The 24,116-nt window shown below is 37.2% G+C and overlaps 1 protein-coding gene across 1 annotated transcript; it reads right to left on the bottom strand.

Annotated features, from left to right (window-relative positions):
* Nucleotides 1–23,913, bottom strand: ADSSL1 (adenylosuccinate synthase like 1). Its single transcript, XM_026048678.1, has 13 exons — nucleotides 23,713–23,913; nucleotides 14,055–14,157; nucleotides 12,773–12,835; nucleotides 11,921–11,971; nucleotides 11,501–11,567; nucleotides 10,191–10,298; nucleotides 9,774–9,855; nucleotides 8,697–8,823; nucleotides 7,416–7,570; nucleotides 6,217–6,341; nucleotides 4,214–4,311; nucleotides 3,750–3,899; nucleotides 1–2,813 (listed from the first exon to the last, which is right to left on the bottom strand). The coding sequence occupies exons 1-13, from the start codon at nucleotides 23,911–23,913 to the stop codon at nucleotides 2,761–2,763; spliced, it is 1,383 nt and encodes a 460-aa protein (XP_025904463.1). The 3' UTR covers nucleotides 1–2,760.
* Between the last annotated feature and the right edge of the window lie 203 nt (nucleotides 23,914–24,116).

The following is a 24,116-nucleotide window of genomic DNA, read 5'->3' as shown; positions in this document are numbered from 1 at the left end:
GTAATTGCTGCTTTTTTTTTAAAAAACAATAATCTTTACAAGAAATGATGCTATTTTAATAGACATTTACCCTTATTCTTCCATCAAGATATCTAACAGGATGATGCATAAACCAATTTTAGTCATTATTATTGCATTTGGCTGGGSAGAAAGAAGCAATTAAATTCATCACAGTGATTGTTATTAAAATGAAATTCCAAACAATACTAAATAATTCACATGGGAAACAGTCAAAATGACTGCAAGTTTACATTAAAAAGTTCTTATTAAGGGTTGTGCCACTCAGTAAACTAAAGAGCTTTTAAACAAAAGCCTGATCTTATTCATATTGAACTCAATAATAATACATAAGAAAATTAGTCAGAGAAGAACTTTCATTAAAAAAAAACATGCTATGAAACGAAATACACAATATTATTTTTACTGTAACAGAGAGTCATGAGATTATTGCCTATTGTATGATACCCACTGACAACAGCACTGGGTTTCTGAAGAATCCTTGAATGCAAAGACAGGCAACTTAATGGAAACTGAAAGATTACATGAACAAGAGACAATAAACCTAGGAAAAATATGCTGTAAGAATCAAWTTTTTCAATGTGCCAAATACTTCATTTAGGTTCATCATTTAATCCAATTATTTAGCACATTGTGTTGTTAGTCATTACAGACATAGTCTATAAAAATCAATCAAAGCTTAAACACAGTGGCCACCCCCTAACACAAATGCACTGTTAAAGATGAGGCCAAGAAAAGAAACAATCATCCCATAGGCAAATGTCATAAGGTTGAGCCACACTAAAATTAAGTCTTGATTAGCGTATCTCCAAGCATCTTTAAACTTAAATTACCCCATATAAATGAGGTACAATTCACAGTGCTTGCAATATTTAAGCACTTCTTCAGCACCTTTCAAAAGCGCTTTACAAACATTAAATATGGTCTGAAAACCCATTTGTTGCTCTTTCATTATAACACCCATAAATGTGCAGGGCGAGTACCTCCTCATCAGTGTAAAGTCAGGAATACAGGACTTAACCCACAGACCTTAAAAAAAGCAGTATAAAAAAAGGTAAGGAAGTATTCCTAATGGCCATTTAACAGATTATAAAACAGTAGCAGGGAGGTTAAATGACTTGTCCCAGATGATCAATGGAGTCATAGCAGCTTTGGGCTCTTTTTATTAGATATAAATGTATTTGACTGTAGTATAAAGCCACAGTCTGTGGTGAACWGAGGTATGAAGAGACTGCACTGCAGCCAGAGGGTGTAAGAAGAATTCTGCACTACAAGCAGCAATAAGCAGTTAAATTAAGTGCTTACTATGTCCTTGTACCGGTCTTCTTGTATTTTTTTTTTTCTTAACAGAAATGATTTTGAACATTAGCAGTTATTAGATAATTGAGCAAACTAAGACAAAGTGGCTGAGTGCACATGAGATAAACTCCATGTTCTGGAAAGCCCCTTAATAGGTTTTTATTTTTCCCCATCTCTGACGCAAAGAATGTCCTCATTTGGTATCCTTGGATTTACTATCTCAGAAAAGGGATACATTCACATACAACATAATGGCATTACTAGGGTTGAGATGCCATTTCCACAGCACCTGGAAATGATGTACAGGGTGTTATACATGGTGTTATAGCTGTCTCAGATACTTACAGAAAGGGAACATTTACTCTGAAAATTCCATGCTTATGGAATAACTCAGTTCCTGGTATATTCTAGAGGTAGGCCTCAGTCATTCTGAGAGATCTAGAAGCCATTACAAATTTGAAGATCCACAAGAAAACCAAGTGTATTCCTGGGAATTCTAGGGACTGCGTTGGTGCTTCTCCCTGTCCCAATCCCAGCTGCCATATGTTCTCTCCCTCTATAAATATCCCATTTTGCTGAGGAAGGTCAAAATGTGCAAAGGGTGTAAATACTGCAACAGTCATCACTAAGTCAGGCATCGATTTATTCTTGGAAATCTAAGAGCTATGGAAGCAACTATCTCATATAGAGCAGCAAGTCCCAAGTTCCTCACCAAATATCTCCAGTAAAAATTTCAAAACTAGAATCGTGGAGTTAGGAGGAAGACATGTCTCAGGTTACTGAGAAAACACAGTATGCTGGCTTGGCTCCATTCTCCCTATGTGATTTTTAGCCTGAGGACTCTCTTTGCTTCCACCTTATTAAAAAATGTTATTAAAAAGAAAATCATAGGCTTATGGATAATTGCTTTGTATTGTGTGGTCAAATACACTTATCTAACTTTACTGTATTTTAGGAACTGAAGATCTGTGTAATCCAGCCAATTCAGTATATGGTATTTGCCTTATAACCCCCAGATAACCCCCAGACCCAATATTTTAATACATGAAGAATAAATCCAAACTTTACAATTCTACAATGATCCGGTAATGACTGGAAAATGTTTTAATACTGGTTTCAGCATGAAGAAGTAACTCTATATGGATGTAAAACACTTTTGAWCAGTAGCATAGCTCAAATTTTTAAAAAAATATTTTTTTCCTTATTTTGTTATGAATTTGTAATTCTTTGAGTTTTTATGGTGGCCACCAAGTAGATTTTTACACAGAATTTACTGAGAGCTTCAAGATAAATAAAACGTTACGATACAGAATATATGTTTTCTTTCTATTAAATTCCTAGAAGAACATGTTGATTTTAAATAGCGTCTCCATTTAAAGAGGAAGCAGTAAGGAACAGATGAACACTAAATTGTGCTTCTCATCACAAAAGTTCTTCGTTTGTTTAAAATAGCTGGATCATCGACTCTCTTGATTTTCCAACTCCGACCCATTTAACTAGAAAGAAAAACCAAACAGCTATTAGAACAATCACTGAGAGCATGAATCCTAATGAATAGTTGCAATTTTCATCTTTTCATAATGTTTTAATACAAACTGTCCAGTTCTGTGTGGAAACAAAATGCCATGGAAAATTTACTGTCAAATATTACTTTACCCCTGCTGTACTGCCAGATTAGAAGTGCAGCATACTGAAGTTTGATGGCATGGAATAATTATGCATAAACAAAGCATCGCAGATTGAAGGCCTAATAGAAGGTGAGGCACATCTGTTGCGTGTTTAGYTATCATTATCTTGAATGATAGGATGTCTAGCTAAATCCCCGCAGAGAGGAAGCGAGAGCTCTGTCAGACTGTAAAGTTTTCTTGCTGTGGAACTGGAAACAGCAATGTACATGTGCTATAATATTGTTAGAGGCACAGCTTCAATTAAGAACATTATCCTGTGGGAGCAAGCACCCCAAATAATCCATGATTGTGCCAGTGCAGTTTTCATTGGCCATGGATATTATAAAATTGACTGCAGGTTTAGCCACTTTAGCCATCAAACCTCCCAAATCATGCTGGGGTCCCTGCCTTGACACTGAGTAGCACAGAAATAAAATAAAGAAGCTTTGTTTTCATATCCCATCAACCACATCTGTGTCCATGGCCACACATGGGCCATCTGCTGAGTTTCAGGCACTGCTATTATACATTTTCTACCTCATGCACAGCATTGGAATTGCAAGATTTGCAATGAGTTCATACACCCTAACTGCAACTTTTGAGGTGCTTTATGGAAAGTGGAAGTCTACATGMTGGCTTTCTAAACTGCTTTAGTGGAAAATCCCTTCCAACCTCCAGCATTCATACCACACACAACCCCTGATGCCCAAAGGAGCATGTTCCATAGCTGTTTCTATGTGGTGAGGCATCCTCATGCATAAGTACCTGGCACTCCAACGTGGTTTTCCACACATCGGATGTAATTCTGTGCCTTGGCTGGGAGGTCCTCCCATTTTCGGGCACCGGTTGTGTCGGTCTTCCAGCCAGGCATYGTTTCATACTCTACCTCCACCTTCTGTAGTATCTCCTGATTAGCTGTGGAAGAATATTTTGACTAGAGTTGTTATCAGAGGAGAACAGTAATACTTCATCAATTGGTCTGAAGTTCTTACCATCATTTATACAGAATAAGTGAATGGAAAATGCTAATATGCTGATTCAATAATCTTTACAGTAATATTAAAATTCTGCAAATTTCAATGAGAGGTATAGAAAAAAGKTATAGAGAAATGAGAGGTATAGAGAAAAGAATCAAATATAGTTTCAAAAATCTAAGAGTATTTCCTAATGTGTAAAGCTTAAAAGGGGGGAAGAAAGAGAAAAACAAACATAAAGATTTATCAACATACCTGGAAAATATGGAATTCTTTTTCCACCCAATTTGTAAGCAACTCCAATTTTAATCTCATCAAGGACATCAAGAATATCCAGTTTTGTTAATGCCAAACTGTCCGGAAAAACACAGAACAGAGTTACACATGCAATCAATCTTTCTATCATCCTCCTCYTTAATCCTTTCCACCTGTTTTTTCCTAGTTTTATACTCACAAATCCAACTCAGGCAACCCAGCAAGCAGAAATACGCAAATATATTATTAACAATGAYGAACATTGTTAATTGAATTCATGCCTCTGGAATGAATGTGTTACTGAGTCACTAGGATTGATTTCTAAATGCCTGGCTGCTCGTACAGGTGCACAGTGTTCAGTWATAACCCTTTAAAAAGCAAAGTGACCATGTAAAGTGGCGCTTTGGAACTGCTTTGGCTGTATACAATGACATGTCACTTTATTTCACTGCTATTAAATATTCCTGATATTCTTACAGATTTGTATCAGCTATGAGACTGACTTATTTACTAAACTCCATTTTTAAAACCAGACCTTTAAGAACMTTCTGTGTCTTTTGAATGAACATATGGAGATGCAAAAATGGAACATCAAGAAAATATTGTAGCAACCGCTGATCAAAACTGTAGCAAATGCTGATCAAAGTAAAACTGCATTTTAAAACTTGTCAAATTCTCTAGAAACAATATGCTAGACCTTGATTAGTAAAAATGCTAAAAGCTACGGATTTAGCCAGGTATGTACATATATTGTCAATGCTACACTTTTTGCTTAATAAAGGCAGAAGCAATGCAAAGATTAAAATAAAGGGCCTTTGGTAAACAAGCAGTACAGAGCCACTTTTTTCTTGCCTGTTTTCRAAGGACTCATCTCCACTTGTTTTTAATAATATCATAGTTACCAGTTGACACAATTTTATTGATGGAAGTATAGTAATAGAACAGTAACAGAAGGAAACAAATGACTTCCTAATGCTATTTCCACATAAACTACAGCCATTTAAGTCAAAGCAAAGTAAAAAGCTCMATYAAAAAAAATTTAAAAGTCCGAAATAGCACCCAAAGATGTTTTTGTATTTTCTTCTTTCATAAGATTATTAGTAAAAACAATAACAGTTAAGCTGCAACTCATAAGCTAACAAAATGCTCTGGTTCGTATGTTTCTATGTATGAACATGTTTGCCTGAATGTAAGTGTACACCTTGTTTGGACACAGCTTTAATCACTTTTTCAATTTTATCCAAAAAGGCAGCTTATTATTTTTAAATTAACAGCTTATGATAGTTATTCATTTCAGCTCATATCTTTAGCATTAGACAAAAGATAATACAACAAAACATAACATGGCATTATGCACTTAGCCACTTTTTCCTCACAATTTAAAATAGATTTTGAATTATAAAGTAATTTATCTGCCAAGCAAGTTGTGATGTCCTGACTCTTGACCCACTAAAAGCAACTCTTATAATAGAGTGTTAGAATACATCTTTGCAGATAAATGGATCCATCAAGATTGAAATGAAAGCTGGGACATCTCCTGAACACTTTGTATCGTCCCACTTGTTTCACTTCAGGAGCGAGTGTGTGCAAATGGTGCAGAATACAGTTCTGTATATCTGATCCACTAGAGGCAACAGAAACCTAAAATCAGTGCACTTTAAATCCTGATATAAATCAATATGAAAGCACAGGAATATTTACTACAGTAAATAATTTAGTTAAAATTAACCAATATATCGATTCACCCTACATTGGTCATCTGATGTAAGCAAAKTGAAATTATATAAAAAAATCATTATCATGATGTCATTTTACTTGAATTGAAAGAATGTATTAGCAGATAGATATTATCATTAAGACAATTTTCAGTTTCTCGCTGTCAACTATTTTATTACTTAAAATGTAAAACTCTACTGGATTTTCATTAATGTTACCTACATATTTTATTCTGCGAAGCACAAAATAACCAGTTCCAAATGTAGCGCAAAATCTGTGATGCTTACGCAGTGAATCCGTTGATCATATGAGCATATTTCAAAATGACAAGATCTAACCAGCCACAGCGTCTTTTTCTGCCTGTGGTTACTCCCCACTCATGGCCACGGGACTGTAAAAGGTCTCCAATTTCCTGAAAGGTAAAAAAGATGCTAGAGGCATTTCACTAAAAAAGGTAATAACCAAATAGCAGGAAATATCTAGTTGGTCAATTCCTTAAAAAAGTTCTGTTTTTTTTTAAAGGGAGACTTAGTTGGAGAGTAAAGCCTGACCTGAACGAGATTCTTCTATCTCAGTCAAAACTTACATATAGTCGGTCACTGTCTTTGCAGATCTTTATTTAATTTGTCTGCTTCATGTTCCAGAAAGAGTCTTTCTCTATTTTCTATCTGATAGGAAGATTTCCTTGATAATTCAGCCCTGTTTTTAATTATAAGAGTTTGTGTTTAACTTGTTTGTCTTTTGGCATCTATTGTTTTGGGGGTTAGACTGTAAACTCTTGGGACAAGATCAATGTCCATGGCTAGAACTCCTACATACTCTCACAGCATGGGAGTGCCAACTGTTCCCTTTGGGCTGGCAACTTTTGTAGTGCAGAAAGAGTTAAGGAAAAATAAATACTACTCATAAGATTCATGAAATAGAAAAATATTACCAATCCTTCTGTTGCCGTTAGAAAATGGGTTTTGGTTACTACATCCTTTAATCAGATTCAGATCAGTGGCCAGTGACCAGAAGAATTCTGTGTGCATAGCTCATAATCAGTATCTTGAGCTTGCTAGTATCTTGATAATGAAAATACAATATACAGTTTAAAAGAATCAAAATCTCCCCCTCCTCCTTTTATTGACCAATTTGTGCATGATTGGTCTGATGTAKAGACCAAACTTGTTCTATAAATCACTTGGAATATAGACTGTTAAGCACAGAACTGTATCATGTAATTTAAGCTTTCCTAAGACAAGGTTCTGCCACTGATATGCACTTGAAATAAATACAGCCTGTAATATAACTGATGTCCCTCCTTTGAATATAAACGTCTTACGTTTATCAGGTAATTCTACAGTCTTCATGAGTGACATTTTCTGGCCTTGCTATGATACTTATTTGTTAGTGGGAAACCCTTACCCTGTTATTAAAGCATCCTATTCGATTGACCTTATTTCTTGGCGACTATATCCACTGTGTTTTGTAACATTAAACTTACATTAATCTGTTCAGTGGGGAAKGCCCCAATTCCCACCCTCGTAGTGTAGGCCTTCACCACGCCGTACACGTCGCCGATATGCTGGGGAGGAACTCCAAGCCCCGTGCAGACACCACCGATGGTGCAGTTTGATGAAGTCACGAAGGGATACGTGCCTGTCAGGAAAGCAAAACAGCACAGCTGTGTTTCAGCAACGAAGGAAACCAAGACTGACTTTCATTTATCACTTCATAGGAGATTTTCTGCTGTATGCTTTGCAAGGAGGAGCTCAAATAAACTTAAAAAGCAGCAGAAGAGCAAGGTAAATTCTGCTTATTACACACTCCAGTTCTGCTTTCAAGAGAACAAACGGAGCTGTTCTTCTCCCACTTGCCTTCTCCTGTAACAACTTACATGTATTTATATTTCTGTAAATCCACTGAATTATCCTCAAAATGAAGCACTTTTCCACACAAAGCATGAACTTACCACTGCATTTTCTATAAGTATATTTTTTTGTGATCAAGAAGTTTACTCAGTCAAAGAAGAAAAAAACTACTTTGTGCACTTATGGTAGTAATTTCCTCCAACCTGGCATAATCTTTTCTGAATTCATCCTTTGCAGTTCTTTCTGAGGGCTGCCCGTAATGGTCAAATTTAAAAGGATCTCAATATTATTTTTATTGGAACTCAATTTGGATGCTGCTGCTGTGTAAAGCTTTTTGTCACAACTATCACAGAAATTACAGCAGCAACAGCCACAGACAGCCTGGCATAAAGGTCACAATTTGACAGTCCCTATACTCTTTATATTCTTTCAATACCTGCAGCTAATATCTGGCTTCCTTGGAGCACTCTCCCAGGTCTTTATTCCATCTTCATGGAGACCTGATGGCTTAAATTAGACTTTTGGTAAGACAGCAGAGGTCAACTGAAGAAGGTCCATAGGCYACTTGCTTGTGGGTTTAATCCCCAAAGATGTGCACATGCACATGCAGAATTGCTGCTCAGCAGCCCTGCAATGGGTGCTTGCTCTSTGTGAACACTACTCTGTATGCAATAAAGACAGCATCTAGAGGGAAATTTCAATCTCATTGGTACAAACTTCAGTAAGATCAACATTAAAATGCTTAGTCCTGCTTAGTCCTTAGTATAATCTCTGTGCTTTACTTTTGGGAGATCCACTTCCATTAAACATTATTTTTTGTCTCTATTTTCCTACAGTTTCCAAAGAGGATATAAAGGCAAAGCGGAATATAACTAATCTTCTAGGAATGTAAGGAACTTCACAGTTTAACTTACCAAAGTCAATATCCAGCAATGCTGCATTGGCTCCTTCCACAAGAATTTTCTTTGGAGCACCGTGAAGAGCTTCATACATGAAATAGACGCCATCTCGAACCATGGGTCTTATTTTTTCAGCATACCCCTGCAAATTTGAGTATAAATGTCAGCTTCCCCACATAATGCCAGCTGAATGGCTAGAAGCAGAGAACATTGTGATCACTTTTGAAATAAGGAACATGCAGATAACCTTAATATGCCRGCTTCAGTAACCCTATTTTGTCTGAAAAATAAAACAATAAGCTTATATTCCACTAAAAATCAAATGAATGTATCCAATCACATAGAACACAGGACTTGTTATTAGAATGTCATAATTTCTGTACCATGACTATCCACAGAGATGATGTGCAGCTCATTTAGTCTATTGACTATAGCCTAGACATACTAGGGCATATATATATATATATATATATATATGAGACTAGGACTTAGAAACAAGAAGAAAAGAATTCTCCAGAAGAAAATAATTACTACGTCCAGATATTAAAAAGTATCTTTAAACCAGAATAACAACTCTGCACAAGTTCCAGACAGTCCTTGTGAAAGAGATCATTTTTAGCATAGGCTTTTCTTATATATTATGAAGATGCCTTACTTATTTACGAGAAGCTATTTTTATAAAGCCATCTCTTTATAGCACAGCTTCCAAAAGCAATTCCTCAGTAAATTCAGACAGCTAAGAATTCAGTCATGGTTTGAATGCAGGTGTCACTTTGGATTCTCTTTAGTACCTTAATACAACACAGGTTGAAAAAGTAAAACACTCCATGTGATTAATAATCCTATCAAGCATTTTATCTATTTAATGCCCATATTAAGATAATATTCTACTAAAAACCATATCTACTGCTTTAAAAAGGTCCTGTAATAATGGCAATACGTATTCTCTTAGCATATGCAATTTTTTAAAAACATCTATTAATTATTAAAATACGAAATAGTTTCTTCTGTGTACATTTTTCAATTAAAAGAAATATTTTTTTCCTATATACTTTTCCTGACACTGAACAAACAYTACAAATAGGATTTTACCTTTAGCTTTTTCAACTGTCCTTCTACATCCACTTCCAGCGTGGGAAACATTGACTTGTACTGCTGTGCCAGATTTTTGAATCTATAAAACATCAAAATGATGTTTATGAAGAACATAAGTCCCTGGATTTGGCAATAACTCAGTTCATATTACACAGTGTAGATACCAACAACTATAAAGAGAAAGCACACAGAACTTTGATACCTCGACCAGAGCATTTCCCAATGTGCAAAAAATCATTTTAAATGATGATAAACYATATCAAGTAGAGCAAATATCCCACATGCTTTCCAATTTTCCTCTCCTTCTAAAAGATCTATACATGAAATTCTTACACAAACTTAAAAACATCTCCTTAGAAAGCAAACTCAAAACGCATCACTAATTAATATAATATTTCGTAAAAAYAGCTGTACCTTGAAGAAAATTCATCAAAGTCAGAAAGGAGGTCACAAATTCGAAGACCTGTTCGTGCAGCTTTGGTAGAATATGTTGGTCCAATACCTTTCTTTGTTGTGCCAATGCTAAATAAAAAGAAGCCCCAATAAATAAACAAACATATGCAAAAATATGCTTTATGCCAAGTAATTTTATTAAAGCCCTTCAATCTGCTAATTATTGGGTAGGATTTATGATGAATTAAAAAAAACCTAAAGCTTTATATTTTTGTTAACAAATACACATCAGTTTTTACGCTTCAGCAGCTTTGCATAAATATTGCTAATATTCATGGTATTCATAGTATTAGCCTTGGGTTAGGTTGAGACAAGCTTAATTGAGAGTGTGGATATACATATTTTATATAGTAATAGACATTACTATGCTATCTTGTAGTACTTCTGTGTCTTTCATAAAAAACAACAGGAAGCAAACATAATTCCCATGTTTTCACAGTTGCAGTACTATGTAAAATTGTAAATAATAAACAGTTTTGTGAGTGATGAAATAGATGAAACAGGGTTCCCTATAGCTTTGAATCTTACAAAACAGTCCTTATTTTTGTTTATTATAATGCAAAATGCAATTTAAGTTTTTTATCSTACTTCTCTATCCCTATATGCTCTTACAGTAGCTTTTTATCTTAATGAAGATAAAAATGGAGCTCTTTTTGGAACATAGTCAATCTGAGATGTCTAATTATCTTAAATTTGGTTGAAATTGTCCAACAAATTGTCCTATCAAAAATGATAGGAAACTAATAGAGAGTAGACACATGTGTTGACATACTCCTTTGCCTYTTCAGAAGGCATAATAATAAAATATGCTAAGTTACACAGTGTGCTAATATATAACATTTAAACTGAGATAGAAGCTAGCATGCCAATGAAAAGTAAATGAATATGCAATAAATTGCAACCAGTACAGAACCTAATCTTGCCAACACTTMAGGCACACTTCAGGAAAGCATCACTGTTCCGATACCAAACTGAGTTGGAAGCATTGTTTTATTGGAAATTAAATTTGAGGATTTAATAGGAATTTCAAGATGCCTGTGTGGCACAGAGAATAGGAAAATGGAAATATTGAGGAATTCTGATCCTGCCTTCGGAAATACCTCAACAGTTTGTTCAGTAATATGAGCAGGAGCAAGGAAAAAAAAAAGCCAGAACAGGATTAATAACAGCAAGCCTTTTTACAAATGTTTAATATTTCTSTTTTCCAAAGTAATGCCAATTTTTCAAATTTGCATAGTTATTAATGAAATGAAGATGCTGAAAATATTTACTTTTTTCCTTCTTGTGCTTGACGTTGTACTTCTTGGAGCCCATCTACYGCCTGGTGAAAGTCAAACACTGCAGCAGAAAACCCGAACGACACAATGGGAGACCAAAGGAGAAAAGAGAGAAACATTCTTCTTGAAATCACAGACATTTATAATTTCATGTCAAAAAGCACAGCTTTTGGTATTGTTGATACRGCATGAGCCTTCTCATGCTATACCAACTCATGTGATTTAGTGCAGCTTAAAGCTCTATGAACACTTGCAAAACATCATTCTTTAGAGAGCACAAATTCCAGCATGTTTCAGGTACATGACTCAGAAAGAAACCCTAGAAGGTCAAACATACAATTAGAGGATAATGTCATTTAGCAGCATGAGCTAAACGYCATTGTGACGTTTCTTCTCCCTTCAATCATCACTTACCTATATGGGCTCTATCTGATATAATAAGTCTTTTCTCCCAATCTTTTAAACCTGTCAGAAGAAATAAAGAAATGTGTTCTAGTTTCATCTGGCTGGTCAGACTTGAAGATCTATTTATTTAGTTATTTAATTAAATATCTTTTCTCTCATTTCTGAAACTTCTTTTAAGAATAGTGTAGACAAAATGGATAAAACAGGTGAATATCAAAGTTTGACAATATTTTTGTTAACAAGCTTTTCATTTATATTGTTTTCAGCTTTCTCCGTTTGTTATGGACAAAGATATTCAGTTTTCCTTTAGTGACAGAATGCAATGCTTCACATACATATCTTATAAACTGAGTAAGAATAATATCTTTTTAAGGAATTACGATCCCTGCTTAACTACTAATGTGATAAACAACTTAAGGTCTGCTTGTATGTCAGAAAGTATAGCATTTACATATAGAAACACAGAATAATTTAAGTTGTAAGTGACATCAGCAGGTTATCTGATCTTGCTCAAAGCAAGGTTAACAGAGTTTATCTTTGGGCACAGAAACYGGGACAAAAAACCTCTGGGTTAAATTGTCATCAAGAGAAGCCCTGCTATAAACTTCAGCATTTTCTCTTCTACCTAATGTGGCATCAAACACCATAAAATGCATAAAATTCCAGGAAAAAAATTGTTTTTGAAAATCTGACAGCTAAAAAACAACTCAATATTTTTAATATCTCATTAAAAAAAAAAAAAAGATTTCTTCATTATTTGAAAACCAGAATGCCCAGGTTTAGGGTCAGAAGCCCAGGCTTAAAAAGAATCTCAAATAAGATGCCATTGTAAAGAAAAGTTAAAAATTACTCGATACAAACCTTTCTTTTCATTCTTTTCAGCTTCTTCAAACAGGCCTGGTAAATGTATAACCACCCCATTACCTTTGGGAACATAAATGATTCATTTAAAGCAAGAAGTAAAAGACACATTCTTAGCACGTAATGCATTTAAATAATTACTGTCTGAAATCTTACTAAAATTTTTAAGACTTTCTCACATTTTGCATGATGTGCTCTTGAGAAAATGTTCATTTGGGGTAAATAGCTACAAGTCTGCTGAAATCCAAAATACAGAACTCATTTATTTCAGATTTGAGCGTAGGGCCTGCTTCAGAGTTAGCTGAAGTAAGTGGATTCTTTTATTTAATCGTGGTGAACTTYGCACCAGGCCTTTAGTCTCAACAACTCACTGGTGAAAGCTCAAAGAAATCCCTCACAACACTAGCAAGTCTGATTTATAATMTTTAAATTTTCTTCTGTATTCATCTATTTTTTAAACTCAGCTCAAAACTGTGCTGTCATACATCAGCAGTGCTTCCTCCCTCCTACTGAGCTGCAATTTAAAATCCACAAGGAATACACAGCACACTGATGAGATGTGCAAGATTAGATGGAGTGGGCTGAACACTGCTGCTGCTTCCTCCTCAGGAACATCAGAAATACCCACGACAGTTTCTCTCAGCCCAAATATAAGATAACTTACTTGGATTCTAACTGACAGGAGACTAAACTAGAAAGCAAGACAATACACAATATTTATCAGAAAAAAATCAACATTGTTTCATATATCTCAATCATCTACTCAGAAATTTTTAAATAGAATGAAGTAAAACTAGAGCTTCAAGACTCAGGAAAACTTATATTCATTTCTTGTATATTCTGTATATATTTTTTCTTTCAGAAAGTATCCTAATTTTGAACAAGCATAACATTTCAGTCTGCCTATCACTTAAAATATACTCTTAATGCCCAATGCCATATTATTAAGCTCAGTTACATAATTAGGTCAAGAGAACAGARATTATTGAAACACCAAAGGAATTTCTTTGGAGAGAAATAGAGTTACCCAATTTASGGTAAAATCTATGCATCTATTTTAGACAGGCCTTGTGCAAGGTACAGTTTAATAGAGATAAATGTTATTATTAAAATGACACTAAATGTAGAATAACTCTTCATTTTAAAGCAGTGAAATAAAAGTCAAACAGCTGGAGCTGAAGTAAATCCTACTGACAATCACCTGCAAGTTTTCCTTCACATTCTACTGCAGTTGCAGCTACCCACCACATTATTTCCTCTAGTAATATAGAAAGTGTCTTACCAATAAAAGAAATTGCCTTTGGATTAATTATGCCACTAGGAAATAAGTGGAAATCGTATTCTTTCCCGTCAACAACCACAGTGTGGCCTGCATTATTCCCACCCTGCAACAGAAAGAAACACAAGATTAACAGTTTTATACCACTGCCCTAACTCTTTGCAAATGATTTGGTGAGGTAATCTTTTTTMTTTATGCTTTCAAATCTTAGGTCATTGGTTTTTTCCACATTATTATAGTTTCTTGATAGCATTACAAAAAGGAGTTTAGACAGGACAGCTATAAGGCTCGAAGATTTCAGCAGCTCTGTATAGGACTAGAAAGTAAGTTAGGAGAACAAAGTTAAGCAGGACTGAGGCAGAGTGGAGGCAGAATGGCAAAGGGAACTAAAAAAAGAACTTTAAAAGTGTTCCTGAAGGAAAACTTAGCATAGCAATGCCTCACATGCCTACAGAAAGCCATACTTTTTGAATGTCTTCTGTCACTGTGATGTCTTTGGGGTTAAGCCTCCAACACCCAATACTTTCCTCTGAATGAATGCTCTTCCTGCCCACCCACAAAATGGTTAATGCTTCTCTGGGTCTTCCATGTGTAAAATTGTGATCATGGGTAGCCTTTGAAGAATACTCCAGTCAACGAAGGAAGCAATGGAGGCAACAACAAAAATTCAACAACTTCTACAGCCTGATGGAATTCACGCCATGTATGATCATCTACGAAATCTATGAGTGGAGCTGGTATTCTCTCAAGAAAATGATCTTTCCAAAAGGTCTTTAAGAGAGGATGCTGAGACAAAAGGCAAACTCATAGAGAACTAAATAAATCTAGGTTATGAATTGACTGAAACTAGAACAGCAAAGAAGCTTAAAAATTAAAAGTCCASTTTTCTATATGTAGGTGTTTTGTAGTCATACCACTTTGTCTTCTAATGGTAAGGCTGGAAAACCCTAACTCAAATCTGTTACTTGCCTTGGTGTTACTAGCCTTCTGTTTTCCAAAAAGAATTATGAATCTTAGTGAATTTGATATGAAGTCTGAATGATGTAGATGTGCCTGGAATGGTGGAATCTACTGAAGCAAGAACTGAGAGGGTGACAGGAAATGGTCATCTGCAAAGAAAAAGCTTTAGCTGGATGAGCAGAGTTCTTATAAGCAAACTCTGAGAGAAAGGATACCCAGCCATCATGCTTTATGCTGTAATTACAGCATAAATTCAAAAGAATTTGCCCTGAAGAAATTCAAAAGTTGTGATATACCAGGGTGTAAGTGTTTATAAGAGACAGTTTATGATTCCTAAATGTTTCTTGAACAATTCAAGTCCAAATAAACTGTCCCTTGTTTTAGCAAATCCTTAAAAGGGAGCATTAATTTTAAATCCTTAATTTGAAAATCCTTAATTTGCCAGCATTGAAAGCTGGCATATATTATATTAAAAAATAAAACAAAAAATTGAGCACAAATATCAGGCAGCTATCACGCAGCCTCTGATTGYTAAAATCTTAAAATAACATTCAGCCCTGCTGGATAGATAATATAAAGCAAGAATATTGGTGGCAGCAGGATATGTAATGCAATAGAAGTTAAATGCATTACTTCAATATATTCTGTCTCCGGAATCTTTACTGTTTTATGCCACTACAAGTCATATCTCCCATCTGAAAACCAGAGGGCTGCCAGCAATATGGTCTTAATTCATTAATGCAAGATGTCTGTCATATTCCAGGTTGGAAAATCAGCTTCACGGAAAGTTAACAAAGATGTAACGTTCTGTTTTTATGAGTTAAGTAACAGGAAATAATTAGGCATTATTTTCAGAAAAGAATAATTCCCTACGGAGAGGGTTTTTTTTTTTTTAAAAAAAAAAAAAAGGAACGTAAATATTTTATTAAATTCAATGGATTTCTTCAGAAGATTAGATTGTATTTTTGGACTTTTCCTCTAATAATCACAAAGAGTATAAAGCTACACATGGTGCTGGTGTAAAGAGTTAAAGGAAATAGTTACCACATTAAACATTGTAACTTCTCTTTTAGTATAGTGGTTTATTTATAACACACTTTTCCACCGTGAAAACCTTTCAGTGAAAATTGATCCTTGCATCTCAAAGCTCAAAGCTTGTATGTGGACACAAGCACTGTGTCAGTACAACACATTGAGAAGCTATCACATCTTATATCTGCATATAGTTAAACACATATAAACATCTAGCAAAAAARCAATACTTATTATGAATAATTTGGCAGAGAGGAACATAAAGGGTGTTTAAAGCACTAGCAAAAAGCACCACATCACAATGCAACAAATAGTGACTTCAAAGGTGGTGTTTCATTATGTTATTATATATATACATATATACACAGACACTTTTTTTTTTTATATTCTTTAAAGGCAAAATATTCTGAGTCAGAAACAAAGAATTTCCATTCAGAGCCATAAAGACCTTGCTCAGTACAGGAAGCACTTGCCCCCATTTGCCCTCATGCTGCACATGTCTGAGCAGGGTGAACTCTGTCCTGATGCTCAGRCACATCTCCGCCTGCTCCAGACAGCCAGGCCAAGAGAATAGAGYTCTCACTCTCTGCTAGCTCACAGCGTTAATCAACGTCACAGGAAGAAACAGAAACTCATCACTGAAGATCCGCAGTGCCAAATATTGCTTGAGTGGTAAACCATCAATATGCAACAATCTGAGCTCCACAATCAATAGCTATTGGCAAAAAAAAAAAAAATAAAATAAAAAAAAAAATCATAATTTGCTAGGACATTTTAAATAACTTAGAAAGGTAGACCAGATTCTGGATGGGCCACTCTATATGCTAGAAGGTATATGGAGGTGGCTCAACAGTTACACTGCACTGGCTTATATGCCTAATTTAATCTTTGTACGTATAAATGGGAATATTCAGTAGGAGTAGAGGGATCCTGTTACTTCTCCTTTTGGCAGTGGTGCAGCTGTTACTGGAATACCGTGTCCTTGGTAGTCGGACAGGATTACAGAATGATCCTTGTGGTATTATAATCTGTAGGTCTATAATCTATGATTTAGAATGGAAGCTACAACGTAACAGCAGAGAATTGTTGCTGGAGAATTCTAGATCTGAAAACACAATCTGTGATTCACGACAACCTCTTTTACTGATATGTACCACAACACTGCTAATTCTGCCAAAGTAGTTTGGGGCAAACGCTTTGTATTACACTATGAGGGACACCATCAAACACTTCCACGTTATCTGTATTGAGACTTTTTCCTGCATTTATAGAATTCCATACTTGATTCTGACTAGAGAAGAACCATAAAAAAWGTTCTCTTCTTTGTTCTTTTGCTTTACAATTTAAGTTATGGCTACTTATAATTTGTATTGTAATTTCCTGGAGTGGATTTGAATAAATGTACCAGCTTTTACGTGAATTTTAGAATGTGCAAATCTATTATTTTGCTGGTAAGTCTGTTTAGACTGACACTGTTTTGTTTTAAAAACAACACACAACAACACAGACTGATATAATGCATTAGGTGCATTGAACATTCAGAGTCTTACAAAAAACCCCATGCTTATGAAAGCTTTTCTAAGCAGCCTGGAAGGGCAGTAGGTCCAGGCTGAGAAGTTGCTGCTCCAGGCACTTGCTCTAAATCCTTTTGCTAGAAGCTTACCTTATTTCTTAGCTAATTTCTTCCAGCTTAAACATGACCCATAGTCTCCAAAGCAGCCCAAAGAAACACCTTTCTTTTTTTTTTTTTTTTTTTTTTTTTTTAAATCACTGCAGAGAGCTGGGTTTGGAAATAAGCAGAAATATACTTAGACTAGTCTATTTCTACTAGTCTACTAGACTACTCCAGTGGGTTTTAGAACTACAGTAGTGACAAGGAACTGGAGCAAGTTGCAAGCATTTACCTCCTGGCACAACTAGCCAAGTCTCTAGGGTTGGATTTGCAATATTAGTTCTGAATAGGAACARTGCTTACATAGCAGATATACCTGATTCTCATATCTGGCATGTCCCTTCTCACTGTCTAATAAAACTAATAGAATTCACCTTACTAATTACATGACTGATCTCTTCAGAAGCTCCTAATTCCCATGAAAAGAGACCTTCTGCAGCCTGGTAAGGTTATTACTATGATTATAAATAAAAGTACTCTCCAAAAGAGCTAAGCAAAGTCTTTGACCTTTTAAAGAAATATGCAAAATATTTCTAATGCAAAAACCCAGACAGTAGGTCAGACATATTTTGCACTAAATATGTAATATTATTAAAAATGAAAGTGGATTCTAACATCTAGACAGACGTAGAATTTTATAAATAACTGAAAAACAAACTCTAATTCCACTCTGGTTCTAAAGGGCAGTCCATATGGCGGACTGGCCACTCCTAACCTTCAGCTATACCCCATCAAACTAAATGCAAGTTTTTCATCAAATCATGTAAAAAATCTACTATAAAGACCACTACAACAATAAAATACACCTTGAACTCTAGCAGATCATTTCAAGAAAGTAATTAATTCAAAGTACTTCAAGATACAGAATACTTCATTGGATAAAACTTTCTGATTAAGCTTAGCAGAATCCCTACAATAAAGGAATAAAATCCCTACTATAGGCAGCCTATAGATGTCAGCTCATCTTTAGTCGTCTCTTTTGAAGAAGTGCAGTCATGTCCCTGTGGGAAGTAACATGATCCAAGGATAGGATCATAACTTTTCTTACATCTGTAAACAAGTTTGTGACAAACAAGTTAGCTTGCAAGTTACAGCAGGAATGAAACAGATGTCACTTGATCTTAATATTCAGCTGTTTTGATGCTTATGTAGGTTAATGAATTCATCAGRTTTTATAAAGGGGATTGGAAGTTAAGCTTGCTTTCTTATAGAAATTTTGAAACTTTACACCTGACCTTCTCATACAGTATTTATAATCCTGGTGGCCCTGAGATATCTTGCTGATACTCAGAGGAGAGGCCAGTTTAAAATAGCAATCAGTGTCACCCTGTGCCTCTAAAGCCTTAAATGATACAGTGCAGCATGTAAGGATGTCTGAGCAAAATGTAAGATATTTCACCCTACATTTTATTTTCAAGTGAGAGATTGCTACTAAAGGGTTTTGAATACAAAGGGGTGGATTTCTTTATTGTAACTAAAGAAAAATTTACTTTTGCATAACAAATCATGTCCCTTCTGCTTTGAATGAACAAATAAAGCCTATTGCCTTATCTATAGGGAGGCTTGCAAAAATGCTTACAGAGCAACATGTCTCTATGAATATATGTGTGTGTGCAAACGAGATTACTGCAAGAAAGCATTGCAGAAGAACAAAACCAACAGTTCTATGGTCACTGCACACTGATGACTCCAAGGCCAACCTCGCAGTGAGGACCATAGCACTAAATGATTGGGAAATGAAAGTGTTGATAGGAGTAGGAAAAGTTATACTGAACTTTATGGCTAAATCTCCGCTCAGGGAGAAGAGAACGTGATACATATGCAGCCACACACAAAAAACCCAGCAGCCTCCAGCCCTCGGCAGCTCTGCACACTCAGCACAGAAAACTGCCCTCGTTTAATCCCAGTTGCAAACAGTGCCAATAGCTCAAGATCAATAGGGCCAGCCACAACAGCATGTGCCTGCGTTGCCCTCCTACATCAGCTGTATAATGGAAGCATAAAGGCAGCATTCCCACCTCCTGTCTTCAGAGGACATAATTCTCTTGCTGGTATTTCTGCCATGCTTCATTTTCATGGTTTGATCACCTGCCCACTGCATATTCCTTCACAGTGCTCAAAGTAGCATTTTTTCTAGTATCTATTGTATTTATTACAAAATCTTTATGAAATTAAATCAAAGAAATCACTGTTGTGTGCTACTGCCAGTTTCCTTATCAATAGTTTAAGAGTTTGGCACATCCTTTCTTCTTTGCTAGATTGTTCTTAAGCTTTACAATTATGTTTCAAGATTGTTCTTAAGCTTTACAAAATGCAAAAGTTGATTAGGCTTTTCTTACCGACTGACCTTTCTTAATCTTATTTACCAACATCAACGTCATTGATAAAATTGGTCACTCAACATTGTTGGTACAATGATTTCATTAAATCTCCCCTGCCCAAATGACTGCAAACTACGCAAGCACAAGTCATCTTAATAAAAGCATTTTTCTGCTCCCCATTTCAATCACCTCAGCTTTCCTGCAGTATTAACACCAATTATTTTGTTCTTCTATCTCTAAAAGACAGAGATCTTTGATCTCTATATAATTGACACCATTCCTAATTTGAAAGCAGACTCCCTTGGTTGCAAACATTTTCAAATATCCGCTCTATATTTAGGGGAAAATAAAATCACATTGTCATATGTTTGTTAAGCCATAAAGACCTCCTCCAGYTTCTCATCTAACAGCTATTGTTATTGCAATCACAATCTTTTAATTTGGCCTTTCCTCGTCAATGCCAGTTCCTAAGAGAATGCTGATAATATCAGGCGGATTGTTTCCAGAAGCTCCGGGTCACGGGTGCCACACATCTAGCGCTGGCATAAGCAGCACTGGAACAGCAGTGCMAAACCAAGGCTCGAAATTTTTAAAACTCTCTTGGACTAGACCACTGCTGCTGAATCACTGTTACTACTTTCAGCATGAAATGAAGGCAAGACACGAGTTTGTGCTGCAATGATTTGTAAAACCATAACTGAAATCAAATTCACCACCTACAACTCTGATTAGCACAGGGTCTCTACTAAGACTTTGGCAGCAATATCTTTTTTTTTTTTTTTTTTTTTTTAAATATATACCTTATACTCTGAGCTTTTGGAGAAAATGTTTTCTTGAAGAGATTTTCTGCATAAGAGAACTTTATGAGAAAGGGCAGAATTGCTTATGCTATTTACCCTTTATTACAACAGGAACTCTTAGGCATTCTTGCCACACACCATATTGTAAAGCAGAGTATCTCAAGTCTTCTCCCACTCTTTGCAAGGGTGCATAACACTTCTCATACCATTGATGACAGCACATATTCCCTCTCTCATTCATGTCCATACAAAAAGGCGTACAGCAAATATCTGCAGTGGAAAACTAAGAATGTGCTCTATGCAGTTCCAGCTTCTCTCACAGAAACAGGTAGAACTGACCAACCAGGTATATTCAGTTACCTGTATGTTAAGCTACTGTATCAGTTCTGTGTATGACTTTTTAGGGTACAGATAAGGTTTAAGWGGTGTCTCTGGAGATCCATCATCCTCGTTATGCTCTAAAGCAGACCTGTTATCTGCTTTATYCAGTCAGAAAACACAACTTGCTGCAAGCTCTTGTCTTGGAGGTAGACACACAAGAAACCTCCGACAAATGGCAATGAAGTGGCAAAAGACAGGCTGGAAGGAGAACTGCCACTGAAGAAACCATTTTCTGAAGTCACATTTTGATCTAGATCAAACCTCTCCACTAATTTGATTCTATGTGACCAAGTTATTTAAACTTTGTGACCAAGTTATTTAAACTTATATGCCTACTTCTTGTTTTACAGATATATGATAGGAGACGAAAAAAGTCAGTTTCCCTCTCTCTGATATCTAATCAATTAAAAGTCTTACACAAGCAGACTTCTCTATATTTAAACATCTGCAGGTAAACTCTGATTGTATCCTTGCCTGAAAACACAGAAGGGATTTAAAATATTGCAAAGAACTGATGCAACAGTTCTATGCCCCAAAAAGYCACCATATGGAAGAAATATTTACCTTCCCTCTTTATTTCTCTTTTTTTAAATACTTTTCCTTAGAGAAAGTAAAATTTAGAGGGGAAAKGTTTTGGTTGCTCTCCAGTAATAACCCAACTTGAAAAAACATTGGCAGTTACCTAACTGCCCTAAGCAGTCTGCAGTCATTCATCCATTGAAAAGAACCTTTTCTCATGGCTTATTTGAGTATGTGTGCCCACGTTATCTGCTATTTTAATCAAAGCAGTCCTTATTGAAATAACATTTTTACAATGTCCTGATATTCCTGCTATGTTGAAGGGATAAAAGGGATTTTAATACTTATTGCCAAAGGTAAAAAAAAAARGTATATATAAAGTCAAAATTAATTAGATCAAAAAGTTTTATTTGACTATGGCTATTTAATGTAAGCAAGAAGTTTTTATAGTACATTATTAAAGCGGCATATTTTTAGAAAGCATCCTTTAAATCACCAAGTGCACAAGAAAGGAACTGAAATATTCAAAAACAAGGTGATTTTTCATGTAAACTGTGTAACTTCTGTCACTCAAAAACAGCTCTTTTTTTTGCATTTCCTTTTCCAAATGTTTCATATTCTTCTCTAAACTCTAATCCTCAAAACATTTCTGTTAAGTCAATGCATTAATAGTCCTCCTGTGATCTCAGATGCACATTCTAGGTGCAGGTGATGGAGTGTTTCCGAACATTGTTTGAGGAGCCCAGGGTCTTCCAGACCCACCTGCGTCCACCTGTCCCAGGTCTCAGGAGCAGGCTCCAGAAAGCTGATCTAGATGCAGGTGACACCGCATTAGGGCACCAAATGCCATACCAACAGCACCACGTTGTCCATGCTCAGGCACACACAGTCCTTATCCTTCCAGGAGTATCTGGGGCTGTACCTGGGCACCGTGTTGTAAATTAACTCTATGGACAACAAGTTTAATCTTGAGAGCAACCTCAGGGCATCCCTCAAAAGGTAGTCTATGAGGAACCACAGTGACTACTTGTAGCACTACCCTTAAACCCCTTTGGGGACATTTGTATGATTGCAGCCCTATTGAAGTGTTTCTTCACAGCTTAAAACTTCAATTTTCCCCCTCTCCCACTCTTCTTTTCCCTGTCCATTTTTTTTTTTTTTGTCCAGAGTGATCATAAGACCTTAAACTCCTCGCAAAATAATAATAAAAATCTACAGCCCCAATACTACATATTCATTAGCCAACACTCGCATGAAAGCCTCTCCCCAAGGTGACTTCACGATCTGGGAAGTTCAGCGTTCCACCCCACAGCGCTTCCTCCRCACTCCAAACGCTTGCGCCACATTTATTTACATAATATACTTAATTACACAAACGTCCTTGGCTGTTTCCTCTCCGGGATTCAAGGCTATCCGGGGCTTTCCTGGTAGCACTTTAGATAAATACCAATAAAAACAAGTTTCCCAGGCCGTACTGAGGCGGCTGGGGTTAAGGGAGCCCGCTTGGGGCCGGGCCGGGTCGGGTCGGGCCTCGCTGCCATTTGACACCTGCTGCCGGCGCCCCCCGGCCCGGTGCGGGATCCGGTGTCGCTCCTCGTGAGGGGTCAGCTATTTATATTTATAGTTCAGGCCTTTTTCTTCCTTTCTTTTTTTTTTTTTTTTTTTTTTCTTTCCGAGTGGCCTTTAACGTGGGGAGGGAGGGGGGAAGGGAGCGGGGGGCACAGGCTCTGCCGTGGGGCGCATTGGCACCGCACATTCCGGGGGACAGGGGGGAAAGAGGGAGCCGGGCAGAGGAGAAAATAAAATAAACAAGAGCAAGGGGAGCGGGAAGCGGGGAGCGAGGCGGCGCGCAGGAGGAGGGAAGGGCAGCGCCGAGGGGAARGAGGCGGAGTGGGCGCAGGGCTGCGGGCGGACGGGGCTGCAAGGAGCGGCAGGGGAAAGCGCAGAAGCGGCGCCCGCGGGCGGGCGGCACCCACCTGGCACCGGCACACAATGTCCGACTCGGTGGCCAGCAGGTCGACCACCTTGCCCTTGCCTTCGTCCCCCCACTGCGCGCCCAGCACCACGGTCACTTTGTTCCCGCCCGGCTCGCTGCGCGCCCGCTTGAGGCCGGCGGCGGCGGCGGGGGCGGCGGCCGCGTGGCCGCTGCGGTCGTTGGACGCGCGGGTGCCCGACATGGTGCCGCCGGGAGCGCTGGAGCCGTCGCCTCGCGCGCTGCCTGGCCCAGCCCCGCGCCCGCCGCCGCCGCCCTTTAACGGCGCCCGCCCCGCCGCGCTGACGGGCGGGCCCGGCCGCCCCGCCGGGCGCGGGACCGGCTGCGGCACCGTCACACACACACACACACACACACACACACACGGGCTGTGGCACTGTCACACAC

Source organism: Nothoprocta perdicaria, unplaced genomic scaffold (genome assembly GCF_003342845.1).
Source record: "Nothoprocta perdicaria isolate Ctin4 unplaced genomic scaffold, notPer1 scaffold_56, whole genome shotgun sequence".
Lineage (NCBI taxonomy): Eukaryota > Metazoa > Chordata > Aves > Tinamiformes > Tinamidae > Nothoprocta > Nothoprocta perdicaria.
The sequence above is the reverse complement of the archived record's forward strand: the minus strand, read 5'-3'. Positions and strand labels throughout refer to the sequence as shown.